The following is a 20,024-nucleotide window of genomic DNA, read 5'->3' as shown; positions in this document are numbered from 1 at the left end:
GAGTGCGGCACGAATACTATCTGAAAACCTGCCCCGACAGTTCCCCGCAGCAAGATCTGGAGCAGAAGACGCATGGCAGAGACCAACGACGTGGCAATCTGGGTCTCGGTAGATGCTCTGCAGCTGCTGTGCAGCTGCTGACGTGTTGATAAAGACTTACCAGGGCTCCCGGAGTTGTCGCCGGGTCGAGACGCCGGGTGGCATGATAATCTTATATGGCCACATAATGGCCAATTCTTTTATGAAGGCGCATAGTCAAACATATATAAAAGAGAAAAAAAACTAATTGCGAGTTCCCATACCTCAAAATCCGTCCGAGGAAGTCTGGATGTCATTGCACGATTCCCATGGATGATTTCCCCACCGGCCCTCGATGCGAGGCTTGGAGGCGTTCAGTCTCCGAGAATGTTTAGGATGGGGCGTGCTGCATACCTCAGCCTAGACGCGTCTCGAGCGAGAGCTAAAGGCTCGATGAGAGAGACCCTATCACTCCACCTGCACTGGATCCAGGTCATTCGACCATCCCCCGCATCTGCAGCCAACCAGCATTTCTCGGAGTGCATCCGACGGTCGAGACTCAGACCATCTATAAACAGGTATAAAAATACGTATCTAACCCTGAGTCACTCTATCACTATCCCTATATACTTATTTACTACTAATATGAACATCTAGTTCACTATGGCTCCCACCGTCACGGCTCTCCAATATTACGGAGCGAAAGATGTAAGACTGCAGCAGGTTCACCCGCGGTACTCCTCCTTCCTTTCCCTTACCCTATATCAGCTGTCTGACTGCGATAATCAGACCCTGCCAGGCAGACGAGGTCCGTATTCAGATTGCCTACTGCGGCATCTGCGGCTCCGACATCCACGAGTATCTTGGCGGCCCCCTCTTCTCGCCTCCCCCGGGCAAGAAGAACCCGTATACTGGCGCCGAACTCCCCGTGACGCTGGGCCACGAAATTAGCGGAACGATCGTCGAGCTCGGCTCGTCAGTGCCAGCGTCCGACCCTAACCTCAAGGTCGGCATGAGAGTAGCCGTCAACCCGGCCATGAATGACCGACACCATGGGGTAGAGAAATGCACCGCATGCCGACTGGGGTTACCCAATGTCTGCAAGCGGTATACATCGTACGGATTCAGTGCGGCAGGGGGTGGGCTCGCGAGCGAAATCGTCGTCAAGCATTATGCCTGCATTCCGCTCCCTGAATCAATCTCCTTGAAGGTGGGCGCGCTCCTGGAGCCGCTTGCGGTGGCGTGGCACTGTATTCGGATTTCTGGGTTTCAAAGGGACCAGACAGTTCTCATACTCGGTGCCGGGCCCATCGGCCTAGCGATTCTGATGCTTCTAAGGGTTTGGGGGGTGAAGACAGTCGTCATTAGTGAGGTGACGGCGTCGCGAAAACGGATGGCGAGAGAGTTGGGCGCTGATCTGGTGCTCGACCCAAATGAGGTGGGGAGCCCTAAAGATGGGCTGGATCCAGTGGTCGTGGCTACGCAAAAGGCCGTGAAGGCAGACGGAGCCGACGTGACATTCGACTGTACGGGGCTGCAATCTACGCTGAACACGGCCATTGCTGCGACCAGACCAGGGGGCACTGTCTTCAACGTCGCGATCCATGAGAAGCCGCTGATGGTGAATCTCAACGAGCTGACTCTGGGCGAGAGGCGCCTGACTGGTGGAATCTGCTACACGGATGTTGATTTCCAGGGGCTCATCGCTGCTCTGGAAGCAGGGAAGATTCAGGCCGAGAGACTAATTACGTCGATCGTGAATTTAGAGGACGTTATCGACAAGGCGCTAATGGAGTTGATCCATAACAAGGCTGCGCATGTCAAGATCTTGGTCAAGCCAAACAATGCGCGGTCAGTCAGTCTATAGCTCCATTTTTTCTCTTAACTATATATATATATATTTGAAAGTCTTATCTCATGCGGCCCGTACGGAGAGCGGCAGCGGGTCACTGCAGCAGGTGAATGTCGTAGGCTAACAGGTCCAGTTCTTTCCAAATATCTGCTGTACTTGTATTTCAAGCGCGTCATCTCGAAAAGTACCACGAGGACTAGCTGCTGCGTCGGCCCAGCGGCTCAAAGGGAAACAAGCCGGCGACAATCGCCATGACAATATAAAGAGCCGCGCAGATATACAGCGGGACTGAGGTGCTCGTCTGCATAATTATTAGCAGCCAACCACTGGGACCAAGGTTTTTTTTCTACTCCACCTACATCTGCTTCTCGCCCAACGACAGCACTGACGATACCCATGATTCGATTGAGTCCAATCGCAATTCCGTTACCTGTTCCTCGGTGGGCGGAGGGTAGGACCTGGAACAGTCAGTCTACTACCGGAGAGTAGGGAAGATAAGGCTACCTCTGGCGTATAGGCATATAGGGTGCCATAGTAGATATTGAGGCAGAAGTTGATAATACAGGTGAATGCCACGTTCTGGTCGGCTGTGCGCACGGCTGTGTAAGAGAAGAAGAAGACCATGGTCACCAGAGCCCCTATAATCATGGTCCCTCGTCTGCCCCAGCACCACCGCAGGCGGCACATAAACCCAGCCAGGATAGGGCCGAAGATGCCGCACGCGTTGGTGATCGCATAGTTCCTCCAGGTAATGTACGGGCTGTCCTCGCCAAACTGGGCACCGCGCGATTCGAGATATTTGGGTAGAAAGACATTAAAGAGCGGGTAGGCGAGGCCGATCAGCAGCCAGGAGAACCAGACCAGGGTGGTCGACAGCCCCATTTTGCGCGTGGCGTACAGGCCTCGGAGGTGGTAGCCCAGCTCCGGCAGTGAGATTACCTGCAAGGAGCGACGCGTACCGGGCGAGGGCCGCGTCCGGGTCTCTCCAAGACCTGTTAGCTGTTCGACCGTGAGGCTGCAGGGCCGCTGGTACTTGGCCGCTATCCTCTGCAGCACCGCAACCACCTTCTCGTCCTTGCCCTCTGCAACGAGGAACTTGGGCGTCTCCTCCAGTCGGACGACGGTGACACGCAGGATGGAGAGGACAAAGACAAATGCGCCCGAGGTGTACCAGACGTAGCGCCAGCCCTGGTTGTTATCGTAGGTGCAGGTGGCAGCATCAGCGCACGAGTAGTTGGGCATAAATGCCCATGCAAACAGACCCGCGATCAACTGACCGACGCCTACATGAGATCATCAGCATCGAACCGGAAGTAGGACAGAGATGGATGTTGTATGTTTTACCCCACCACGCCGCCATCAGAGTGACGAGCCACGAATGCTGGCTGGGAAGGTATTCCAGGAAGACCGCTGTGTCCAGCACCAGATTCCCACCGGCGCCAAACGCACTGAGGCATGTGAACAGCCCGAGCACGATCCAGTTCGGGGATGCGCCGGCGACGATCGTGAAGACGGCCGAGATAAACAGCGAGACGTTGAATGCGAACCGACGGCCGATCACGTCGGCCGAAAATCCCCAGAACAAAGCGCCGACCAGCATTCCGACGTAGACAGCGATCGTCAAGCCGGTGTCAAAGCTGGGCTGGAACTCGAGCGTCGCTTGTGTTGAGATAATCGACTGTAGAAGCAGAATGAGCGAATCGACTGCGTATCCAAAGCCGTTGAGGCAGAACAGTTTCCACTGGTGAGGCGTAAACCCGATCTCGTCGATCGCCTATGCCCGTGAGAAAGGATCAGTATGCGAAAGCGGACAATCGTCGACGCTCTCTCGTCGGGATATACCATTCAGCACGCACGTCGTTAACCAGGGCCATCTTCGCGGTCAGCACCGCATCCAGTTTCTCCCCGCCCAAGAGGTCGCTGTCCCCGAGATGGACGGATCGGTTCTCTGACACAGATGGCGCATTCTGATTCTTGTCGGCTGTCTCGCAGGCATTGGCAGCGTGTTCAACGTCCATGGCTGCAATGTGGTCTCGATGGTGCCGCTCGCAGTTTGGGGAGCGGGAAACAAAAAACAAAAAAATAAAAGAGGGGAAGAGAGGCTAGAGAAGGAGTAGGAGCTTGAGTAGGGGAGGGATCGAGTCGCATTAGTTCCCGTCTCTGCAATTGCACGCCATTTCCCACGACACTGGGTGACACTATGGATCTCGCAGAATCCTGGGCGCGTTGCTCATCACTTGGTTCGCAACCAATGGCTGGGCCCCGTGGGACCGGCGTATCTAAGAGCAGTCAGGATTGCGACTGAGACCCCACTCGCAGTGTCACCTTGAAAGAGGTCCCATTGGCCCGTCAAGGCAGTCAATGGTCGTCTCGTCGATTGATCGGCATGATTAGGTTGCTGGAGGGCTGTTTAGAGCCCTTGGCACGTGCTTTCGCCATACTGTCGTTATCACCTCCTATATACTACAAGCAAGAACGTTTATTGCATAATCTAAGACTCTAAATAAAATAAAAGTAAAGTAAAATAATTCAGGAATAGAAATATAATTTGAAAAAATTCTGTCCCGAGCAAGAAGACAAGTATTCTCCGTCTTTAACGCATAAAAGCCTGTTGTCCAGACGCTGAAATTCACATCAACAGCGGAACAGGTAGCATCTCCCTAGATAACCCAGCAATGAGTTTTATAATTGTTGTGGATGCTCAGAGGGGCAGAAGGAAACTGTATCAACTACACGGACGTAGCCTACTAAGGATCGGATGCCATATGACGATTGATTCTCTATCTCGTTGCCGATTGCCCTCTTCCCTCTTTATCATGTTGTCTCTCCTTTCCCCCACTATATATACATATAGGAGGGTGAGAACCTTCTAGAACTAGGTGATGTACGGTCAAGCCATCGGAGATCACGTGGCCTTGTATTTCCGTATCAATAATAATTCAGTGGACGTTGTTCTGATAAAACTACACCCCTCGTGCTGTCGAAATTAAGCCCTTAATTTGACAAGATGGGGCAAATAGCATGCTTCGCGCGTTAGTTCACAGGCAGAAAGAGCCAGCCCTTGGGTCAATGGGTGCTGAAGATGTAACAGAGCTGTATCTGTTAGTTGATCTGAGGTCTAGCTTTGCCTTATGCGCAGCCCGAGCTTATAGTATACCCAGATGTTCTTCGGCGAAAAATCCAGACCTTAGCTAGTCTTGTTATATGGACTAAAATTACATCCTTTAAAACCGTGGTAATACCCTATTATTATTTGTCTACAGGAGAAAGTCCCATAGTATAAGCTTAGCCTCGAAAAGATAGTACGTGGCTGCCCCAAGCCCTAAACTGTGCTCCATAAAGATTCCTTCTACAGGTATACTTTTGAGCACTCGGCAGGCTAATTCCAACCTTGCAAGCTCAGTGCTGCTTTCCTTTGCCGAATCTATTCCTTCCATATATAGAGAAGCCACGGCAGTCAGTTTTATCCTCCGGTAGCGTAAGGATGCCTGGTAAGTGATTCTCCGGCATTGGTAAGCAAAGGTATAGCAATATACCATTCTACACTACCACGAGATGATATAAAAAGGAACAATGTATATTGTCAAGCTATATACATTGTTGTCGCGACTGAACGTAAAAAGCAGGTCTCATGCGTGTGCGATCCCGATGTTGGAATGTTGACAGCGCGCTGAGACATGACCTACATATCTAATCTGTGCATGCAATGCTCTTTATATGTGTAGCAATCGCTGAATAGAGGGAAAGAGAAGTATTGCGGTCCATGTATGGTTCTACGCCCTGCTCGAAGGTCGAGGTAGACAAGTGAAAATGAATAAAGATGACGGAATGATATTTGTACTCGATTCTCTGGCCTACATAATAGCCCATTTTCCCCTTTTCAATTTTATTCTTACCACTCAAAAGAGCCCAAGCTTTCTTTGAGCATAGACCCCCGGAAAGCGAGCCGTTTCCTGCTTACGCTTGACTGTCAAGCCTCCTGTTTCGCCAGCGTCCATATCGATAGAAAGGTATTCCAAGCGAATCCCACACAGGACGAGACCAGAACCCGCCAGTCCACGGGAACCCAGAGAAAGTTAGCCAAAGAGGCCGCAGGCCAGATCTTCTACGCATCCAGAATTATCGGCCAAATCCTCCTGTCCAACTCCACCCCGAGCGTATTCAGACTCGACACCCGCGCAGCAGTGGTGCAGATGATGGAGACCGTATTCATCGCGAATGAGCCGGCTGTTTGGTCCAGCATGAGTTTGAGGAATATGTGAAGCCAGTATTCCTTTCGCTCTCGGTGGGTCTGCTTCTCGTAATCGTTTGGTGGTTCTGGCTGAGAGGTAGGGAAAGCATCCTCGAGGAAGTTATGCCAGTGCCAGCCCATTTCTGCTTGAATGACTCCGCATACCGCAAACTCAGCCACGGATAGCCGATCAATGCATTTGGCGTAGAATTTTTGTGACTCTAGATCCTGGCCCCCTGGACCGTCAGGTTTGCGGCCGTCTTCAGTTGTGTAGACTGTAGGATCACGCTTCCGTGGCTGGGCATGGTGAGTATGAAATCGCTGGCTTGCAGACGTCGGGTCACAGAGAAACTAGCTCAATCACCCTCTGCGTCTGATCCCGGCTCTTTGTAAATATATCAGTTCTTTGAGTAAAAGATGCTCGAAGGTGGTGGAGTAACCGGGCAAAGGTGGCGTTTCTTTGTGTCCAACTCCCAGTTTTACATCACACCTCTCGACTGGAAGCACTTCGCCGCTACCCCTAGATCATATCCAAGACGCCTCGCGGGTATCGTGAGACTCCAGCTTTCCTGGGATTCTAAAGGGCGCACTGCTTACGGGTGGCATTTAAACTGACTGCCACCCATCGTGCCTTCCAATTTGGACACCGCAGCGCCGGCTATATAACTAATGCCGCTTTAAACAGTAACACTCGTCTAGTAGGTTTTAGAATATATCTCTGGCGGGATGCGTCGGCGGGCTATCCAGCAATTATGTATTCGTGGTATTGTTGTCGGGCTGTGGCTGGTTACTAAACTGCGAGGCGCGTGATTTGATTGAAGTTATTTCATTGTATAATTTGCGTCACAACACTTGATCTATTGCTTTTAAATTATTCCATATTATCGTTAATACGGATATATGGTGTACAGTAAACAGATTGTTCGCATTTGATCTCACTTGCTCCAGTGCACGTCGACATGATCAAAGTTCTACTTCTTACCTATGAGAACATGAGACGTATTAGACATGCTTTGCTATCTTCTCATTCTACCCAGATGGGCCATCAGATCCTGTAGCCCGTCCTCCTTAGAAGATTCAAAACCCACAGAGCCTCCCTGTACTGGTTTTGGTGTTTTGTGACGGGCATACCTCATGGGTCGTAGAGAGAGGCTTGAGATACTCAGTGTCCCGCATTTTAGACTGGGTCTCCGGCCTTATTATGCCTTGTATGACTGGTTTGCTGCATGCCATTGAATTCCAAGCCTCGCTAGTACCCATCTGAGAATCTCATCCAGGGCACGAATGCAGAGGTGAGAATCACTATCCAATTCGGCGGTCATGGTTTGTTCCAAATAAAGCTGGTATTTCTCTGTTTAACAGCATGTAAACTATCCACGGAATTGTCGCAGAGTCCGTGGTGATTCCAATTACAAGCTTTAACACAAGCCTTTCAATAAGTCTTGCAGAATCAACCTTACAGACGGATACTTTGAAACTAGCTGACCATAATAATCCGCTCGACACAGCCTGAATGTAGCGTTCCTGGATCCGACTGGAGGCTTTGGAACGGCCTCTGCTTCATCAGGTGCTGATAAGAAACTTGCTGATATTCATTGAAAGGGTCGGTGCAGAGATTTCCGTTTAGCCACGAAATATTAGACATAATTTTGGTTCAGCGCAGCAGCAGCCACGTTATCTTCAAGCAATAGAGCCATGGACGGTCGGCTCTCTGAAAACACAAAATCGTCCTCTCCAGACCACTTTATCCAGTCGTAGACGCGTACTCTACACCATTTGTCTTTGAGATTCTATATAGTCAATACTTGTACCAAATTCCGCGTTCTGATAGCAAACCTAGGCAGCAGCCTTGTGCCTGAAGCTTGGTTTTCAGACACTAGCTCATCAGATGCGGGACCATGCACAACCTTGCAGGTGTAATCACAGCGCTCAATGTCAATACCCTGCTGGTTGTGCCGACTGTCGCGAAGCTGCTTCTCCCGCACGAAGTCCCGACACTGAAGAGAATTGCTCTTGCTGGGGAGCCAATAACCAAAGAGACCATCCTCCGCTGGGCTGACCACGTTGAGCTGACTGCTGCCTATGGGCCCTCAGAAACGGCAGTTTATTGGCTCTGGCAACCTGCGCATCGCATCCGATGCGGACCCCGCCCATATAGCCGTGCGATTGGAGCCACAATGTGGGTCGCCAGCGCCAACAACTACCATCATCTCTGCGCTGTCGGCTGCATCGACGAGATTCTCATCTCTGGGCCGCTACTGGGAAGCGGATATATAGGCGACGCAGCGCAAACCGAGGCCGCGTTCGTGCCTGCCCCGGCATGGATGAAGCAGCTGGGTAACGGATTGTACAAGATGCTCTACCGGTCTGGCGATCTGGCCACGTACAATGTGGACGGCACATTCCGCATCGTTGGCAGGAGGGATACGCAGGGCAAACTGTGTGGGTATCGCATTGAGCTTGGAGGGATTGAGAATCAGATCATGGCTTCTAAGACCGTTGCTGCTGCTCTGGCTGCTTTGCCAGAGACGGGCCCTTGTGCCAAACAGATTGTGCCGTCCTCAGCTTTAACTGGTCTGATCTTGATAATCGGAATGGGCCAACGGAGTCTTAGCCAGGAGCCACGGGCAAGTTCGCGTTGGCCCAGAATCGTCATTCGCCCGAGACCCAGGGTAGATTGGAGCAGCTGCAACGGCACCTTTCCCTCGTGCTGCCCGAATATAGGGTCCCACGATCTGGATATTGCTGGAAAAGCTCCCTCTGCTGATCTCCGGCAAAATTGACCGCAAAGCCATCAAGACGTGGGTGGACAATATGAAGCCCGAAGCATTTAGCGCTATCTTGAAGTATCAAGAAGGGGAGGGCAGCCCCGGGGCTACCATTGCCTCCGGCTCTCTTGCGGACAGACTGCGACAGCTTTCGAGCGAGGTGCTCGAACAGCCAGCTAAATCTATCCAGCTACAAACCTCGTTCTTTGCATTAGGCGGCGACTCGATTGTGGCCATTCGTGTCATCTCGCTGGCGAAGAGGTTAGGGTTGACGTTGACGGTTCGGGGCATCATCAACGCCAAAACGCTCGTGAATGTAGTTGCGCTGGTCAAGCAGCGACTCATCCAAGAGAGCAGCCTAAGACGTCATTGGTAGACATCAGTCAGAGTCAGCCGTCCACCGAGGATATCCTGTTGCCGTACGATTCCCTCCTCAAAGCCCCGTTGAGCGGCCAGCCTTCTGCCAGAGTCGTAGACGCTTATTACTTCTTGCAACGCGAGATCCAACATCGACAAGTCAGCCCGGCTGTTTTCCTGTTGTCATGGCAGATGGAAATCAGGTCCTGCCTGCCTGATCGCGCGATCTCGCTCGGAAGACTGGCCAGGGTATGGAGACAGGTGGTGCAGCGGTTCCCCATCCTGCGAAGCAACTTCATAGCGGACCGGACAGAAGAGACGCCCCCTATCCAGGTGGTCCTGGCGAACGTTAAGCCAGAGATTGCCACGGTATCTGTTTCGAGTTTCCGGATAGAGCCTTCGTTTGAAATCCTGGGAATTCCGCCCGTTGACGAGTGCTTTCTCCCTCGTGGGGCTCTCTTCTACAGGCGTGGAGAGAGGTTCTTCAGCCATATTGAACTCGATCATCTTGTCATTGATGGCTGGTCGTTGAGGCTCATCAAAGGAGCTCTGCTGGAAGCATACGAGACTGGTGGAGAGGGGCAAGTGCCTGAAGCGCCGTCATATAAGGAATTCGTCCTAGCACAGGCCCAACCGGCCCGTGGAGATGAAGATCGCAGCCACTGGGCATCCATACTGCGTGAGCAGCCGCCTACCCTTCTTTCCCCGGTCTCGTCTTCTGTCTCTGTCACACCCAGCCTGCGCAAGGCCATCATCTACCTCCCGGAGCTCCCGGCTGTCACCCTGACCTCCTTCAGCGGCGTCCACGGCCTGACACCCGCCAGTATTTTTGACGCAGCCCGGGCAGAGACACTAAGCTTTCATACGCAAAACCCCAGCGTCGGGTTCGAGTACGTCGTATCCGGACGTAACGAGGAGGTACCGGGGGTCTTTGACATGGTCGGTCCATTGATCAACGTGCTCGCCTACCACTTGGCAGGCGTAACGGCGGAACGAACCACGCCGGCGGGGGATCTCGCACAGCTCGCGCACCAAATGCAAGACCAGCGGACAAGGGATAGTCTGCATTCAGCAATCAACATTCGTGAGATCGTTCAGGAGATCCACGGTAAGAGAAAACTGTTCAACACGGCGGTGAATTTCCAGCGCAGACCAACGGCCGTTGAGTCGGAAACTCTATGGGTCGATGATGATATCCGGAAGTCCAATGACCCGTGGCACGTAAGTCTTTTTTTTTTTTGGGTTTTGAAGGTCCTATAAGCTCTTGTGACGTGGCTGACGATGATAGTTTGATATCCTTGTGCGGATCATGCACATAACTGATGACAACACCTTCCGGTCTTCTTTCGAGTTCGATCCCAGTTTTTTCGAGAAAAGCATTCACAATGTGGCGCAGAACTTCTGGCACAGAGTTACAACGACGTTCGAGTGAGATTGCCATAAAATGTTAGGACATACTGTCAGCGTGCTATCATCAGCCTCTTGTGTCCCTGCAATGTATATAGACTCATGTGCATCCAATCAAATTCTCTCCTGTGTAACTAGTCAGAGCAACGCGAATTTCGACCACCCTTGCCTAACATTATTGACTTCTGCAAAATAATCTAGTCTACGACTTGACAATCACCTCCGTCTGCTGAACTGGCTCCTCTCCCTTGGTCAGAAACGCAATACCCTCAACAACAACATCATCCAACCGCGCTGACTGACCTCCATCTGCAAGAACCGCCAAAACCCGTGTGGCTGTCCAGAGTAGAGATGAATCTAACTCTTCGTCCCAGAATACTCGGCCAACAACTTCTGCCAGAGAAAAGCCTCATCACGCAACGGGTCCCGCCCACAGATCTGGAAGTACGCTCGGCCGGATAGACCAGTCTGGTCTTTATTTAGCAGAAACGAAATCCTTGGATCCTCTGGTGGACAGACGTAGAGCTCTTGGATATCCATGAGGGACTTGGGTGTCAATAGTGGGTTCTCGGCGTTCTGCTCTATGCTCAGGAGGTGCTTTTCTGTCCATTCAGACGGGCGGCAGCGTATTCCTGCGGCATGATACACACGGGAATGGAAATGAAGAGGCCTCTTATTAGGGGCGATGATCTAGCGTCGCGCGCGGTGTAGGCGATCACACCGGCGAGATTTGCACCAGAGGAGATGCCCCCAGCGAGGAAGCCTGTATTGGGCGATGCAGCCAGGTGTGCCTCTGAGTTTCTAGCGGCCTGCGTAGCGATCCGTCTCGGCATGGGGCCGTTGAATATAAAGGGGACATACGCAAGCAGTAGCATCATAGCTATCATTAACTCCATACGGAAACGGCCATTTCAGAGCAAGAAGGTAGTCACATTCAGCACGCTGATGTTTAGTCTCACCGCAAATACTCGACAGTTCAGGTCGCCGCTGTTGAGGTCCGAACAGAAATCCGCCAGCGTGGAGGTAGATGAGGAGCGGGCGCAAACTGGCATCGGGACGTGCACTTGTCGGGACGTAACTCCGCACTGGAATCGGATAACCGTCGCAGGCAGGAATGGTAAACTCGGTCACAGTGACTGTTCTTTCAGTGACATCATCTTGAACTGTCCGCTCGGGAATCTGGGCTTCGATTTCGCCAAAGATGCGCTTTCGTTCGACGATGCCGACGCGGTCGAGGTCTGCGAGGAGGGGCTGCGAAGCGACGAACTGGATGGGTATTGTAAGCTTAGAAATGTCGAAAGAAAGGGTATAGAGGAGTTACCTGCGTCCACTGGGGACTGACTTCCGAGTATTGCGCGTATTCCGCCATGGTGTCTACAATGCAGCGGGCAGTCTTATAATGGTTGCATGCAATCGACAAGGTTCCGGTCCATATAAACCCATCACGAATATTCAATCGGGTTATCTATTTCCTTATATGGAATCTATCTCCAGAATCTTCGATATCAAACCCTCCTGGCAACGAACCGCTGCTGCTTCACCTCATCCCCAGCCTGCCACTTGACCCCATTATCCCACGACTCTGATGCATACGGAGTCAACTCGGATGTGACTTCCCACTTCTTACTTGCGTCTGTCTCCCACAACTGCCGGATAGTCTCCTCGCTGTGATGGTACAGCGACCACCTGCACGCGTTTTCCTTCAGGGTACCTCCCCTCCCTGTCGTAGCCAGATGGCGTCCAAAAACGAGCGAATTCTTCCCGCGCAACAACCGGCTCAACGCGCCACAATAGCCTTCTGCTGCTCGAAACTGAATAGATGCAAGAAAGATCCGAGGAAGATGATGTCGATCTTCCCGCGCCATTCGGCCAGGAAATCCTCAGCAAGGGCATCGCCGGTTAGGAAATGGGCTTTGGGACTATCTTTGTCCTTAAAATGCTGGTAGCCCAGGCTCTAGAAACCGCGGCTACGTGTCCACGCCGATGAGATTCTCGCCCGAGGCGCCGTCATGCACGAGTTTACGGATATCCTGGCCGAAGCAGCAGCCGAGATCGAGGAAGGTCTCCCCGGATTAAATGCGCGAAAGAACCCTGGGGTACACTGGCTGGAGGTAGGCGGGGAAGCCGAGGAACCGGAAGAGGCCGATGCAGGGGAATGGGAGGCTAGAAAGGTCAGAGAAAGAAGGTGCAGGTTCAACCAGTGCAACGGTGGCTTACATGTCCCAGGCCCGGTCTCGTACTTGGTGGACATGAGCTGTGATCTTGTCCTCAGGAATGTCAGAGTAGTCGAGAAAGATCTCCCTGGCGATGTCGGGGACTTTGCTTAGGGCTGCCTGGTACCAGGCGACATTCCGATCTGCTTTGGCGACTTTCTCGTTCTTCCACTCGTCCGGCACGTGGGTGCTAACGGCGACTTCCACTGTCCTTTCAGTAATTTCGCTTGCGGTTTGATTCTATAGTCGTGTAAATTGTAGGTCGGTGATCTGATATTGCCCCGTCACGAACTGCTTTTTATGCCATCTTTTCGAGGGTGTTCGCTGTCGTAGTCCAGCTCGGAGGAGCTCTTACTCAAATTGACCCCGATATACCGCATTCTCGGTCAAAATATCAAGTATATATCCCTTAGAGCCGAATGGTGTTCCTTCGACTCCGATTAGGCAATATTATGCCGACTACATAAGGCCAAAGCCCCGTGAGATGGATGGCAAAAGGAGCAAACCCTGAAGGACCCTCACATCGTCGAAACCAACCGCCTGCGAAGGAAGATGTCGTCTCTCGTTGCAACGACCACCCCAGCCGAAGAAGTGGGCTTCTCTTTCAAGCAAGGAGTCAACCGGTCCGACTACCTGGACTACCGCCCGGCCTACCCGCCATCCTTCTTCGAACTCATTCATTCCTACCACGCCGGAAAGCCAAGTCCTCATGGTCCGGGGCCCATAACATCGGCGCCGGCTGCGGTGTTGTTTCTGCGGCTCTCGCTGCAAAGTTCCCCAGCGTGATCGTGTCGGATCCCAATGGTGGCTACGTCACCCTCGCCCGAAGCCTTCTGAAAAAGGACACGGCATCATCAAGAGCATTGCTCAGATTCCCCCAGGAAGGCGCCGAAAAGAGCTCTGTGCAGACTGGCACTATCGATGTCGCCATTGCCGCCGAATGTATCCAGTGGACCGACACTGCGGTGGCGATCCGTGAGATCGGACGAGAGCTCAAAGTCGGCGGAACACTCGCCGTCACTCACTACACCGTGCCTCGTATTGTGGGCAACGAAAAGGCCCAGAATGTATGGAAGGCAATCTGGGAGGAGTACTCGAAGCGCGCAACAGGCCCATTGCTGGACCACGCAGTCTCAATCGTAAATACGGCGCTGGACTGCCTCAAATTCCCTCAGCATGTGTGGGAGCAGGTAAAACGAATCCACGTAAATGCGCAGGGCAGCATCGAAAGTTATCGTCTCGATCCTCGCAGCAAAGAAAGTCGGGTTAAGGAATCGGAGGAGGTCTTATGGGTGGAAGGCGACGACGATTGGGCTGACGAGCAGGATCTGAAGTGGTTCAAGGGATACCTCGCCACCTGGGTGCCGGTTGTCCCCGAGAATGAGATTCAGCATCTCTGGAGTGATTTGGAGAGAGCATTAGGGGGCGGAAGGTGCGAATTGAAACTCCTTTGACCATTGTGTTTGCCACGAAGAAGGCATAGATAGGGTAGTAGAAGATAATTGGGCAGAATGCAGAATCCTTACTCTTAAGACAGATCTCTATTGCATATGACGGTAGCTTAGGATAAGCCAGGTTGTCTAGATAGAACGATTTCCTTAGCGTAATGCTATGGGCGCGTGGGTTTAGGCAGTCCCTGCCACGGCTGGTCTGCCCCTATGGCTGACCAAAAAGGAAGGAATATTCCGCACGCTAATCCTGAAGAGGCAATAGAAATCCCGAAAGCTGTCCCAGTCGGGCAAGGCCGACAATCATCTCTATCTAGGTAGGGCTCCGATGATTTTCTGTCTCGCCAGAGAATGCAAACGAAGTCTCATTAAAAATCAGTTCTTTTGCTCCAAATAATTAATTATTAATCCTGACAAATGCTGGTGAGACACCAGAAGTCACTGTTTGTATAAGACCAGAGCCTTACGGCCCTAAAATTCGAACTGCCCGTTGGTGCCATTGACCATCCTCTATACCACGCCATGTCTGACTACACTGAAGACAAAGCGCCCAACGAGGCTGTTGAGAGCAGCGGCTCTTCGACCAACTACAGCTCCATCCCTGAGAACGCGAAGCGGGACACTGTCCCCGAACCTGAGACTCCTCCGCGCGACATCGACGGGTGGAAATGGTGGCTCTCGGTTTTCTGCATCTGGTCCTCGATCTTCTTCTACGCCCTCGATAACACCGTTGTCGCCGACATTCAGCCCGTCATTATCAAATCCCTCGGCGAGCTCGAAAAATTGACCTGGCTCAGCGTTGCCTTCCTACTCGGGGCTACCGCCACAAACCTGATCTGGGGAAAGATCTACGGCCATTTCAATGCAAAATGGACATACCTCTTTAACGTCGCGGTCTTTGAAATCGGATCCGCCATTTGCGGAGCAGCGCCGAGCATGAATGTAATGATCGTGGGCCGTGCCTTGTGCGGAGTGGCTGGTGCCGGCCTCTATGTTGGAGTCATGACCTTGCTTGCCATGACGACGACGATGTCGGAGCGGCCGCTGTATGTCGGCGGAACCGGCCTGACCTGGGGCATTGGTATTGTCCTGGGTCCCGTTGTTGGAGGCGGATTCAGCCAGTCGTCAGTCGGCTGGCGCTGGGCCTTCTACATCAATTTGCTAATTGGGGCTGCCTGCGCCCCGGTCTACCTGTTCCTGCTCCCGAGTAAGGATCCTCGGCCGGGCGTTTCACTGAAAGAGCGCTCTCGGCAACTGGATTATGTCGGGGCTATCTTGCAGATGGGAGCCTTGACTACCTTTGTCCTCGCCATCTCGTGGGGCGGAGTAACCTACCCATGGAACTCGGGGCAAGTCGTCGGCTGCTTTGTGGCATCTGGCGTCCTGTTCATCATCCTCGGTCTGCAGCAGGTCTTCCTTGTCTTCACCACTATTGAACGTCGCATTATTCCTGTCGAATTCTTTGGTTCACGCACGGTCCTCATCCTCTTTTCCTCCACGGCCGCCGCCGGTGCCGCTGCGTTTGTTCCTATCTACATGCTTCCTCTGTTCTTCCAGTTCAGCCGCGGCGACGGGCCCCTTGACGCCGGTGTTCGCCTACTCCCCTTTATCATCCTCATGGTCGTCACAATTCTCACTAATGGAGCCCTCCTCTCAAAACTTGGCTACTACATGCCTTGGTACCTGGTGGGCGGTCTTCTGGTTGTGGCCGGCGGCGCGCTGATGTACACCGTCGATCTAGCCACCTCCACCAGCCGAATCTACGGGTACACGGTTTTGATGGGCGTCGGCGTGGGTGCCTTTATCCAGGCATCCTTTGCCGTAGCACAGGCCGTCGTCAAGCCAGAAGGCGTCCCGGCAGCCGTAGGATTCATTACACTGGCGCAGTTCGCGGGTATTACCATCGTCATGGCCATCGCGAACGCGATCTTCTTGAACGAGTGCTTGTCTGAAATCCCCAAAATCCTCCCGAATGTCTCTCGCTCGGAGATTGAGGCGGCAATTCAAGGGACCAGTGGTCTGCTGGACACGCTGAGCAGCGAAACCCACACTCAAGTGCTCAAGGCGATCGTATCTGGTATCAGCAAGGCGTATGCACTGGAGATTGCTGCCGGCGCTCTTGTTGCGGTGCTGAGCTTGCTCATGAAGCGAGAGCGGTTGTTTGGGGTTTCTGCTGCAGTTGCTGCTGCTTAGGGTGATTCCATGCCGATGACTGTAATAGCCAGGTCTTTCTCACCAAAAAGAATTCTTTGTGGTGAAGGAGGCTTTCAATGTTTCTGCAGCTTTCCAATCACAGCTGTCTAATTTAGTGCACAATTTTTGTAATAAACTGATTTTATTCATAGATTTCAGACAATTCTTCCCGCTAGCAGTCTCCCTCGGAGACAGCGTTTGTCAATGTCAACCCCGGTCTTATCCTAATATCTGTTTCTTTGCTGCCTGTGAAATGCCTAGTCTATCCTCTATCCTGAAGGGACTTCCTGCATTAGTTCGTTGCGAATGCAATAGGTATACACAATGTCGTGCTTTTCGGCCATCTGATCTGATATTACTTAGCACCCTGAGTCATGTAATATCTTCAAATCCTAGAACATACCATGCAGTTTACCCACAATATTTCGTTTACTTGTTTTTTTGATTGGTATGCCCCCTCCAAATAAGTGAATGTCGCCTGGCCAAGTGTGAAAGACACTTGCATGACTCCATTTTTCTGCCCCCATCTATAGCGCCCCCCTCACAGTGGGCTGACTCGCGAGCACACTAGAGACGCTCCAGACTATGAAGAATTCTAAATCCTCTGGGGCTGCGCAACGGCCCGCATGGTCAGCACGAGCCGGGGGCGGAGTCTAGCGGGGATGGCGGGGGAATGATACATCTTATCCTCAGTCTAGAACAAACCTGAACTTAGGCTCGGGCTTTGGTGCGCTCAGTCTCATTAACCTAGCTTCAGGACAGCAAGTATAGCAGCCTACTGAGCGTCGAGCACGTCCACTGCATATCCTTGTTCTGCATGACAGACCGAACCGGTCAAACCCGTTCCAAAGGGATATAAACTGGGAGAACAGAATGGACAATTTTGGATCTGGAAGCCATTCTTGCAGCAATCAGATGTCGCAGGATCTGAGCCCCTGGAAGCACATTCTCTGCAACTCGTGCACTCCCAGGTCTCCAATAAAGTGACGGCCAATTCATTCAGCTCCAGCTAACGATTGTCATGGCGTATTTGAATTCCTGATGAGGTGATGCCAATCCCTCCGCTACGAGAAATACGGTTGGCTGGCAGGGTGAGATCAACGCGGCTCTATGCCACGGGCACACGGGACACGATGGCAGGTTCGGCAGGTTTGGTTTTCCGTCTTGAGGAACACTGCGTGGGGCTGGATTGGGGTCGTTCTGGTCAGGGGTTTGGGACACCGTTGTTCAGCTGAACCGGCGGCAGCTCGGGGGCCCGACTGCAGACTTGGCGTGGCTATGTCCAAATCACTTATTATTCAGTCGATGTGAGCCTTCAGAAGATTTATTTCTGAGAGTTATGGGAGTAGAGACATATGTGCTCGTTGCTCTTGGGCTGACATGAGTAGGGTTATTAGCACGAAGTAGTAAGAGTGCCGTTGTACTGCGCGGGCAGCCTACATATAGTTGCGATCTTACGGTGCCTTTTCAAAGCAGCGATGGGCAAAATGACTGCTAAATTACCAATCAGCCCCTGCAGTGAGGCTGTTCGAGGTCTTCAGTCTGAACAGGGCAATTACTCCACGGCGCTGGTGTAGTGCCCTGTCCAGATAGATCTACCCAGTGCAACGTGGACAATGTGATCACATCATCCACTAAGGCGATCCTAGTTCATTTAGCCTTGGTTTAGCCTCCAAAGGCTGCAAAGTGCGAATCGACTCTCAGTTTCCTTGTAACAGGAAATTCCCATTGTCGAAGCAGCCAGTCCCACTACTCTACAAATCTACTATATTAGAAGATTCCTTCGTGCCGCATCCCTCGCAGGATCGAAAGTCTTACAATCTGCCATCGGTCTGCTGTTGATGCCGCCCAAGATGCCGTCAACGCCCCAGCAGCGTCGCAAGTCGCGTAACAAGGAGATCCCCCTCAACCTGATTCAGACCTGGCAGTGTCCTGGCAGCGAAGGGACAAGGGCCGTCGTGCGTCGTCCAATCACGGCATGTGATGCATGCCGGGCTGCAAAGGTCAAGTGCACCGGGCTTCAGAATGCCTGCGACAGGTGCACCGGTCGGGGCCTTCCCTGCAAATACACCACCCCATCCACTAGTTCGCGCTCGACGGCCTCATTTGCGAGTTCCCCTAATACCTCGTCGTCGACATCATCCAATCACCAGTCTCCTGCGACGGCAGCGACCTCGATCTCGGAATCCAATCCATCAGACAGTATGTTGATGGAATGGGAACTTGACACCGCTAACCAGCTGACCCTTGATGAGGCATCCGGGCATGAGTTCGGTACGACGGTTGACTGGTCAAAGGAGATGTCGGATCAGCTTGTCGACTGGTCGACGCTAGATTTCAGTCAAAACGTACACCCAATCCCTCCCTTTGAGCCTCATTGCTTGTAGTCAGGCTAATGATCAGCAGACAATCGACCTGAATCGCCTCGGTACAGAAGGCATAGATGTGTTTACGCCGACAACACAGCCAACTCTGCTCCCAGGACAGGACAGCACGTCTACTGCCAACCCGGCGTCCATGTCCGTCCCCGGCGCATCACGCTCCAGTCCACCGCTCCAAGGAGCCTGCCAATGCCGTGCGAACCTCATGGCTCAAGTTCCCGAAGTCAAAGATGCGATGCAATGGAAACCCAGTCCGCAACTTGACCGGATCTTCAAGGTGACCGGCAATGTGCTCTACGCGTGCCGCGATCTGGTCGGATGTCCTACCTGCCAGATCAACTACGCCGACCTCGTCTGCGTCATGGCCGTGCTTCAGCAAACCGAGGCTTGCTTTGAGCACATCGCCAAAGAGGGACTGTCGACAAGCGTCATCCGCGTAAGCGTTGGCGATTACGAGGTCCCCATTGGCAACGAAATCAAGCTGGGCCATATCCTCGTCATGGATCTGGTGGCCCAGGCAAACTGTCTACTGAAGCTGCTGCGCAAGCGCAGTCAGACCCTGGTGCAAACACAGCCAGCCGCTCGTAGTCGGCTTGCACAGCTGAATATGGAGTATCTACAGGAAGTAGTCAAGAGTTTTGGGCAGACATTGCACACGATCGCAGACTCTTTTGATCAGGCGGGCGAAGTTAAACCAGATGATTGAGAATATAAAGAGAACTTCCGTAGGAACTATGAGATATGGATAGGCATGGCGTTTTGGGCGAGATATTATACGGTTTTATGTTTGTACTGCGACTCTTTATGGCTTGGGGATGGAGGTACCGAAGTTACTGGATGGGGTCTATACTGGTTTCAAATAATGCAAGGAATATAACAGTTTTGAGACTGGTAGGCAATAGCATATGTCTGTGTTGTGGATACCCTCAAAGGGGAACGGGGCAGAAGGAAACTGTATCAACTACACGAACGTAGCCTACTAAAAATCGGATGCCATATGACGATTGGTTCTCTATCTCGTTGACGATTGCTCTCTTCCTTCTTCTTAATCTTGTTGTCTCTCCTTTTCCCCCCACTATATATACATATAAGAGGGTGAGAACCTTCTAGAACTAGGCGATGTACGCTCAAGCCATCGGAGATCACGTGGCCTTGT

At 52.3% G+C, this 20,024-nt stretch overlaps 9 protein-coding genes across 9 annotated transcripts; 5 read left to right on the top strand and 4 right to left on the bottom strand.

Annotated features, from left to right (window-relative positions):
- Positions 1–198: 198 nt before the first annotated feature.
- BDW70DRAFT_143263 (2,3-butanediol dehydrogenase) lies at positions 199–1,940 on the top strand. The gene is made up of 3 exons (XM_073738082.1): positions 199–596; positions 676–752; positions 808–1,940. Exons 2-3 carry the CDS (start codon positions 682–684, stop codon positions 1,883–1,885), a joined length of 1,149 nt encoding a protein of 382 aa, XP_073592296.1. The 5' UTR covers positions 199–596; positions 676–681; the 3' UTR covers positions 1,886–1,940.
- Positions 1,941–2,066: 126 nt separating this feature from the next.
- BDW70DRAFT_171377 (MFS transporter) lies at positions 2,067–3,888 on the bottom strand (the record flags this gene model as incomplete). The annotated part of the gene is made up of 5 exons (XM_073743202.1): positions 2,067–2,171; positions 2,230–2,328; positions 2,375–3,153; positions 3,215–3,644; positions 3,727–3,888. The coding sequence occupies 5 exons, from the start codon at positions 3,886–3,888 to the stop codon at positions 2,067–2,069; spliced, it is 1,575 nt and encodes a 524-aa protein (XP_073592295.1).
- Positions 3,889–5,840: 1,952 nt separating this feature from the next.
- On the bottom strand, positions 5,841–6,406 carry BDW70DRAFT_153323 (Mpv17/PMP22 family protein; the record flags this gene model as incomplete). Its single annotated transcript, XM_073739614.1, has 3 exons — positions 5,841–5,975; positions 6,021–6,272; positions 6,344–6,406. 3 exons carry the CDS (start codon positions 6,404–6,406, stop codon positions 5,841–5,843), a joined length of 450 nt encoding a protein of 149 aa, XP_073592294.1.
- Positions 6,407–7,999: 1,593 nt separating this feature from the next.
- BDW70DRAFT_163511 (uncharacterized protein) lies at positions 8,000–10,658 on the top strand (the record flags this gene model as incomplete). Its single annotated transcript, XM_073741312.1, has 4 exons — positions 8,000–8,773; positions 8,826–9,185; positions 9,257–10,447; positions 10,515–10,658. 4 exons carry the CDS (start codon positions 8,000–8,002, stop codon positions 10,656–10,658), a joined length of 2,469 nt encoding a protein of 822 aa, XP_073592293.1.
- Positions 10,659–10,835: 177 nt separating this feature from the next.
- Positions 10,836–12,002, bottom strand: BDW70DRAFT_171376 (Alpha/Beta hydrolase protein; the record flags this gene model as incomplete). Its single annotated transcript, XM_073743201.1, has 5 exons — positions 10,836–10,927; positions 10,996–11,214; positions 11,250–11,442; positions 11,495–11,899; positions 11,955–12,002. The coding sequence occupies 5 exons, from the start codon at positions 12,000–12,002 to the stop codon at positions 10,836–10,838; spliced, it is 957 nt and encodes a 318-aa protein (XP_073592292.1).
- A 408-nt stretch (positions 12,003–12,410) lies between these two features.
- On the bottom strand, positions 12,411–13,226 carry BDW70DRAFT_163509 (uncharacterized protein; the record flags this gene model as incomplete). The annotated part of the gene is made up of 5 exons (XM_073741310.1): positions 12,411–12,552; positions 12,605–12,663; positions 12,724–12,796; positions 12,851–13,052; positions 13,139–13,226. The coding sequence occupies 5 exons, from the start codon at positions 13,224–13,226 to the stop codon at positions 12,411–12,413; spliced, it is 564 nt and encodes a 187-aa protein (XP_073592291.1).
- Positions 13,227–13,398: 172 nt separating this feature from the next.
- Positions 13,399–14,300, top strand: BDW70DRAFT_153321 (uncharacterized protein; the record flags this gene model as incomplete). Its single annotated transcript, XM_073739613.1, has 2 exons — positions 13,399–13,592; positions 13,628–14,300. The coding sequence occupies 2 exons, from the start codon at positions 13,399–13,401 to the stop codon at positions 14,298–14,300; spliced, it is 867 nt and encodes a 288-aa protein (XP_073592290.1).
- A 376-nt stretch (positions 14,301–14,676) lies between these two features.
- On the top strand, positions 14,677–16,558 carry BDW70DRAFT_171371 (putative MFS drug efflux transporter). The gene has a single exon (XM_073743200.1). It carries the CDS (start codon positions 14,817–14,819, stop codon positions 16,485–16,487), a length of 1,671 nt encoding a protein of 556 aa, XP_073592289.1. The 5' UTR covers positions 14,677–14,816; the 3' UTR covers positions 16,488–16,558.
- A 1,629-nt stretch (positions 16,559–18,187) lies between these two features.
- Positions 18,188–19,805, top strand: BDW70DRAFT_143252 (Zn(II)2Cys6 transcription factor domain-containing protein; the record flags this gene model as incomplete). Its single annotated transcript, XM_073738081.1, has 2 exons — positions 18,188–18,835; positions 18,894–19,805. Coding segments are annotated over exons 1-2 (1,184 nt in total), but the record flags the coding sequence as incomplete, so codon positions are not given.
- Positions 19,806–20,024: the final 219 nt, after the last annotated feature.

Source organism: Aspergillus foveolatus (assembly GCF_047715535.1).
Source record: "Aspergillus foveolatus strain CBS 279.81 unplaced genomic scaffold BDW70scaffold_71, whole genome shotgun sequence".
Classification (NCBI taxonomy): Eukaryota; Fungi; Ascomycota; class Eurotiomycetes; order Eurotiales; family Aspergillaceae; genus Aspergillus; species Aspergillus foveolatus.
This window is presented reverse-complemented; position numbering and strand designations above follow the sequence as displayed.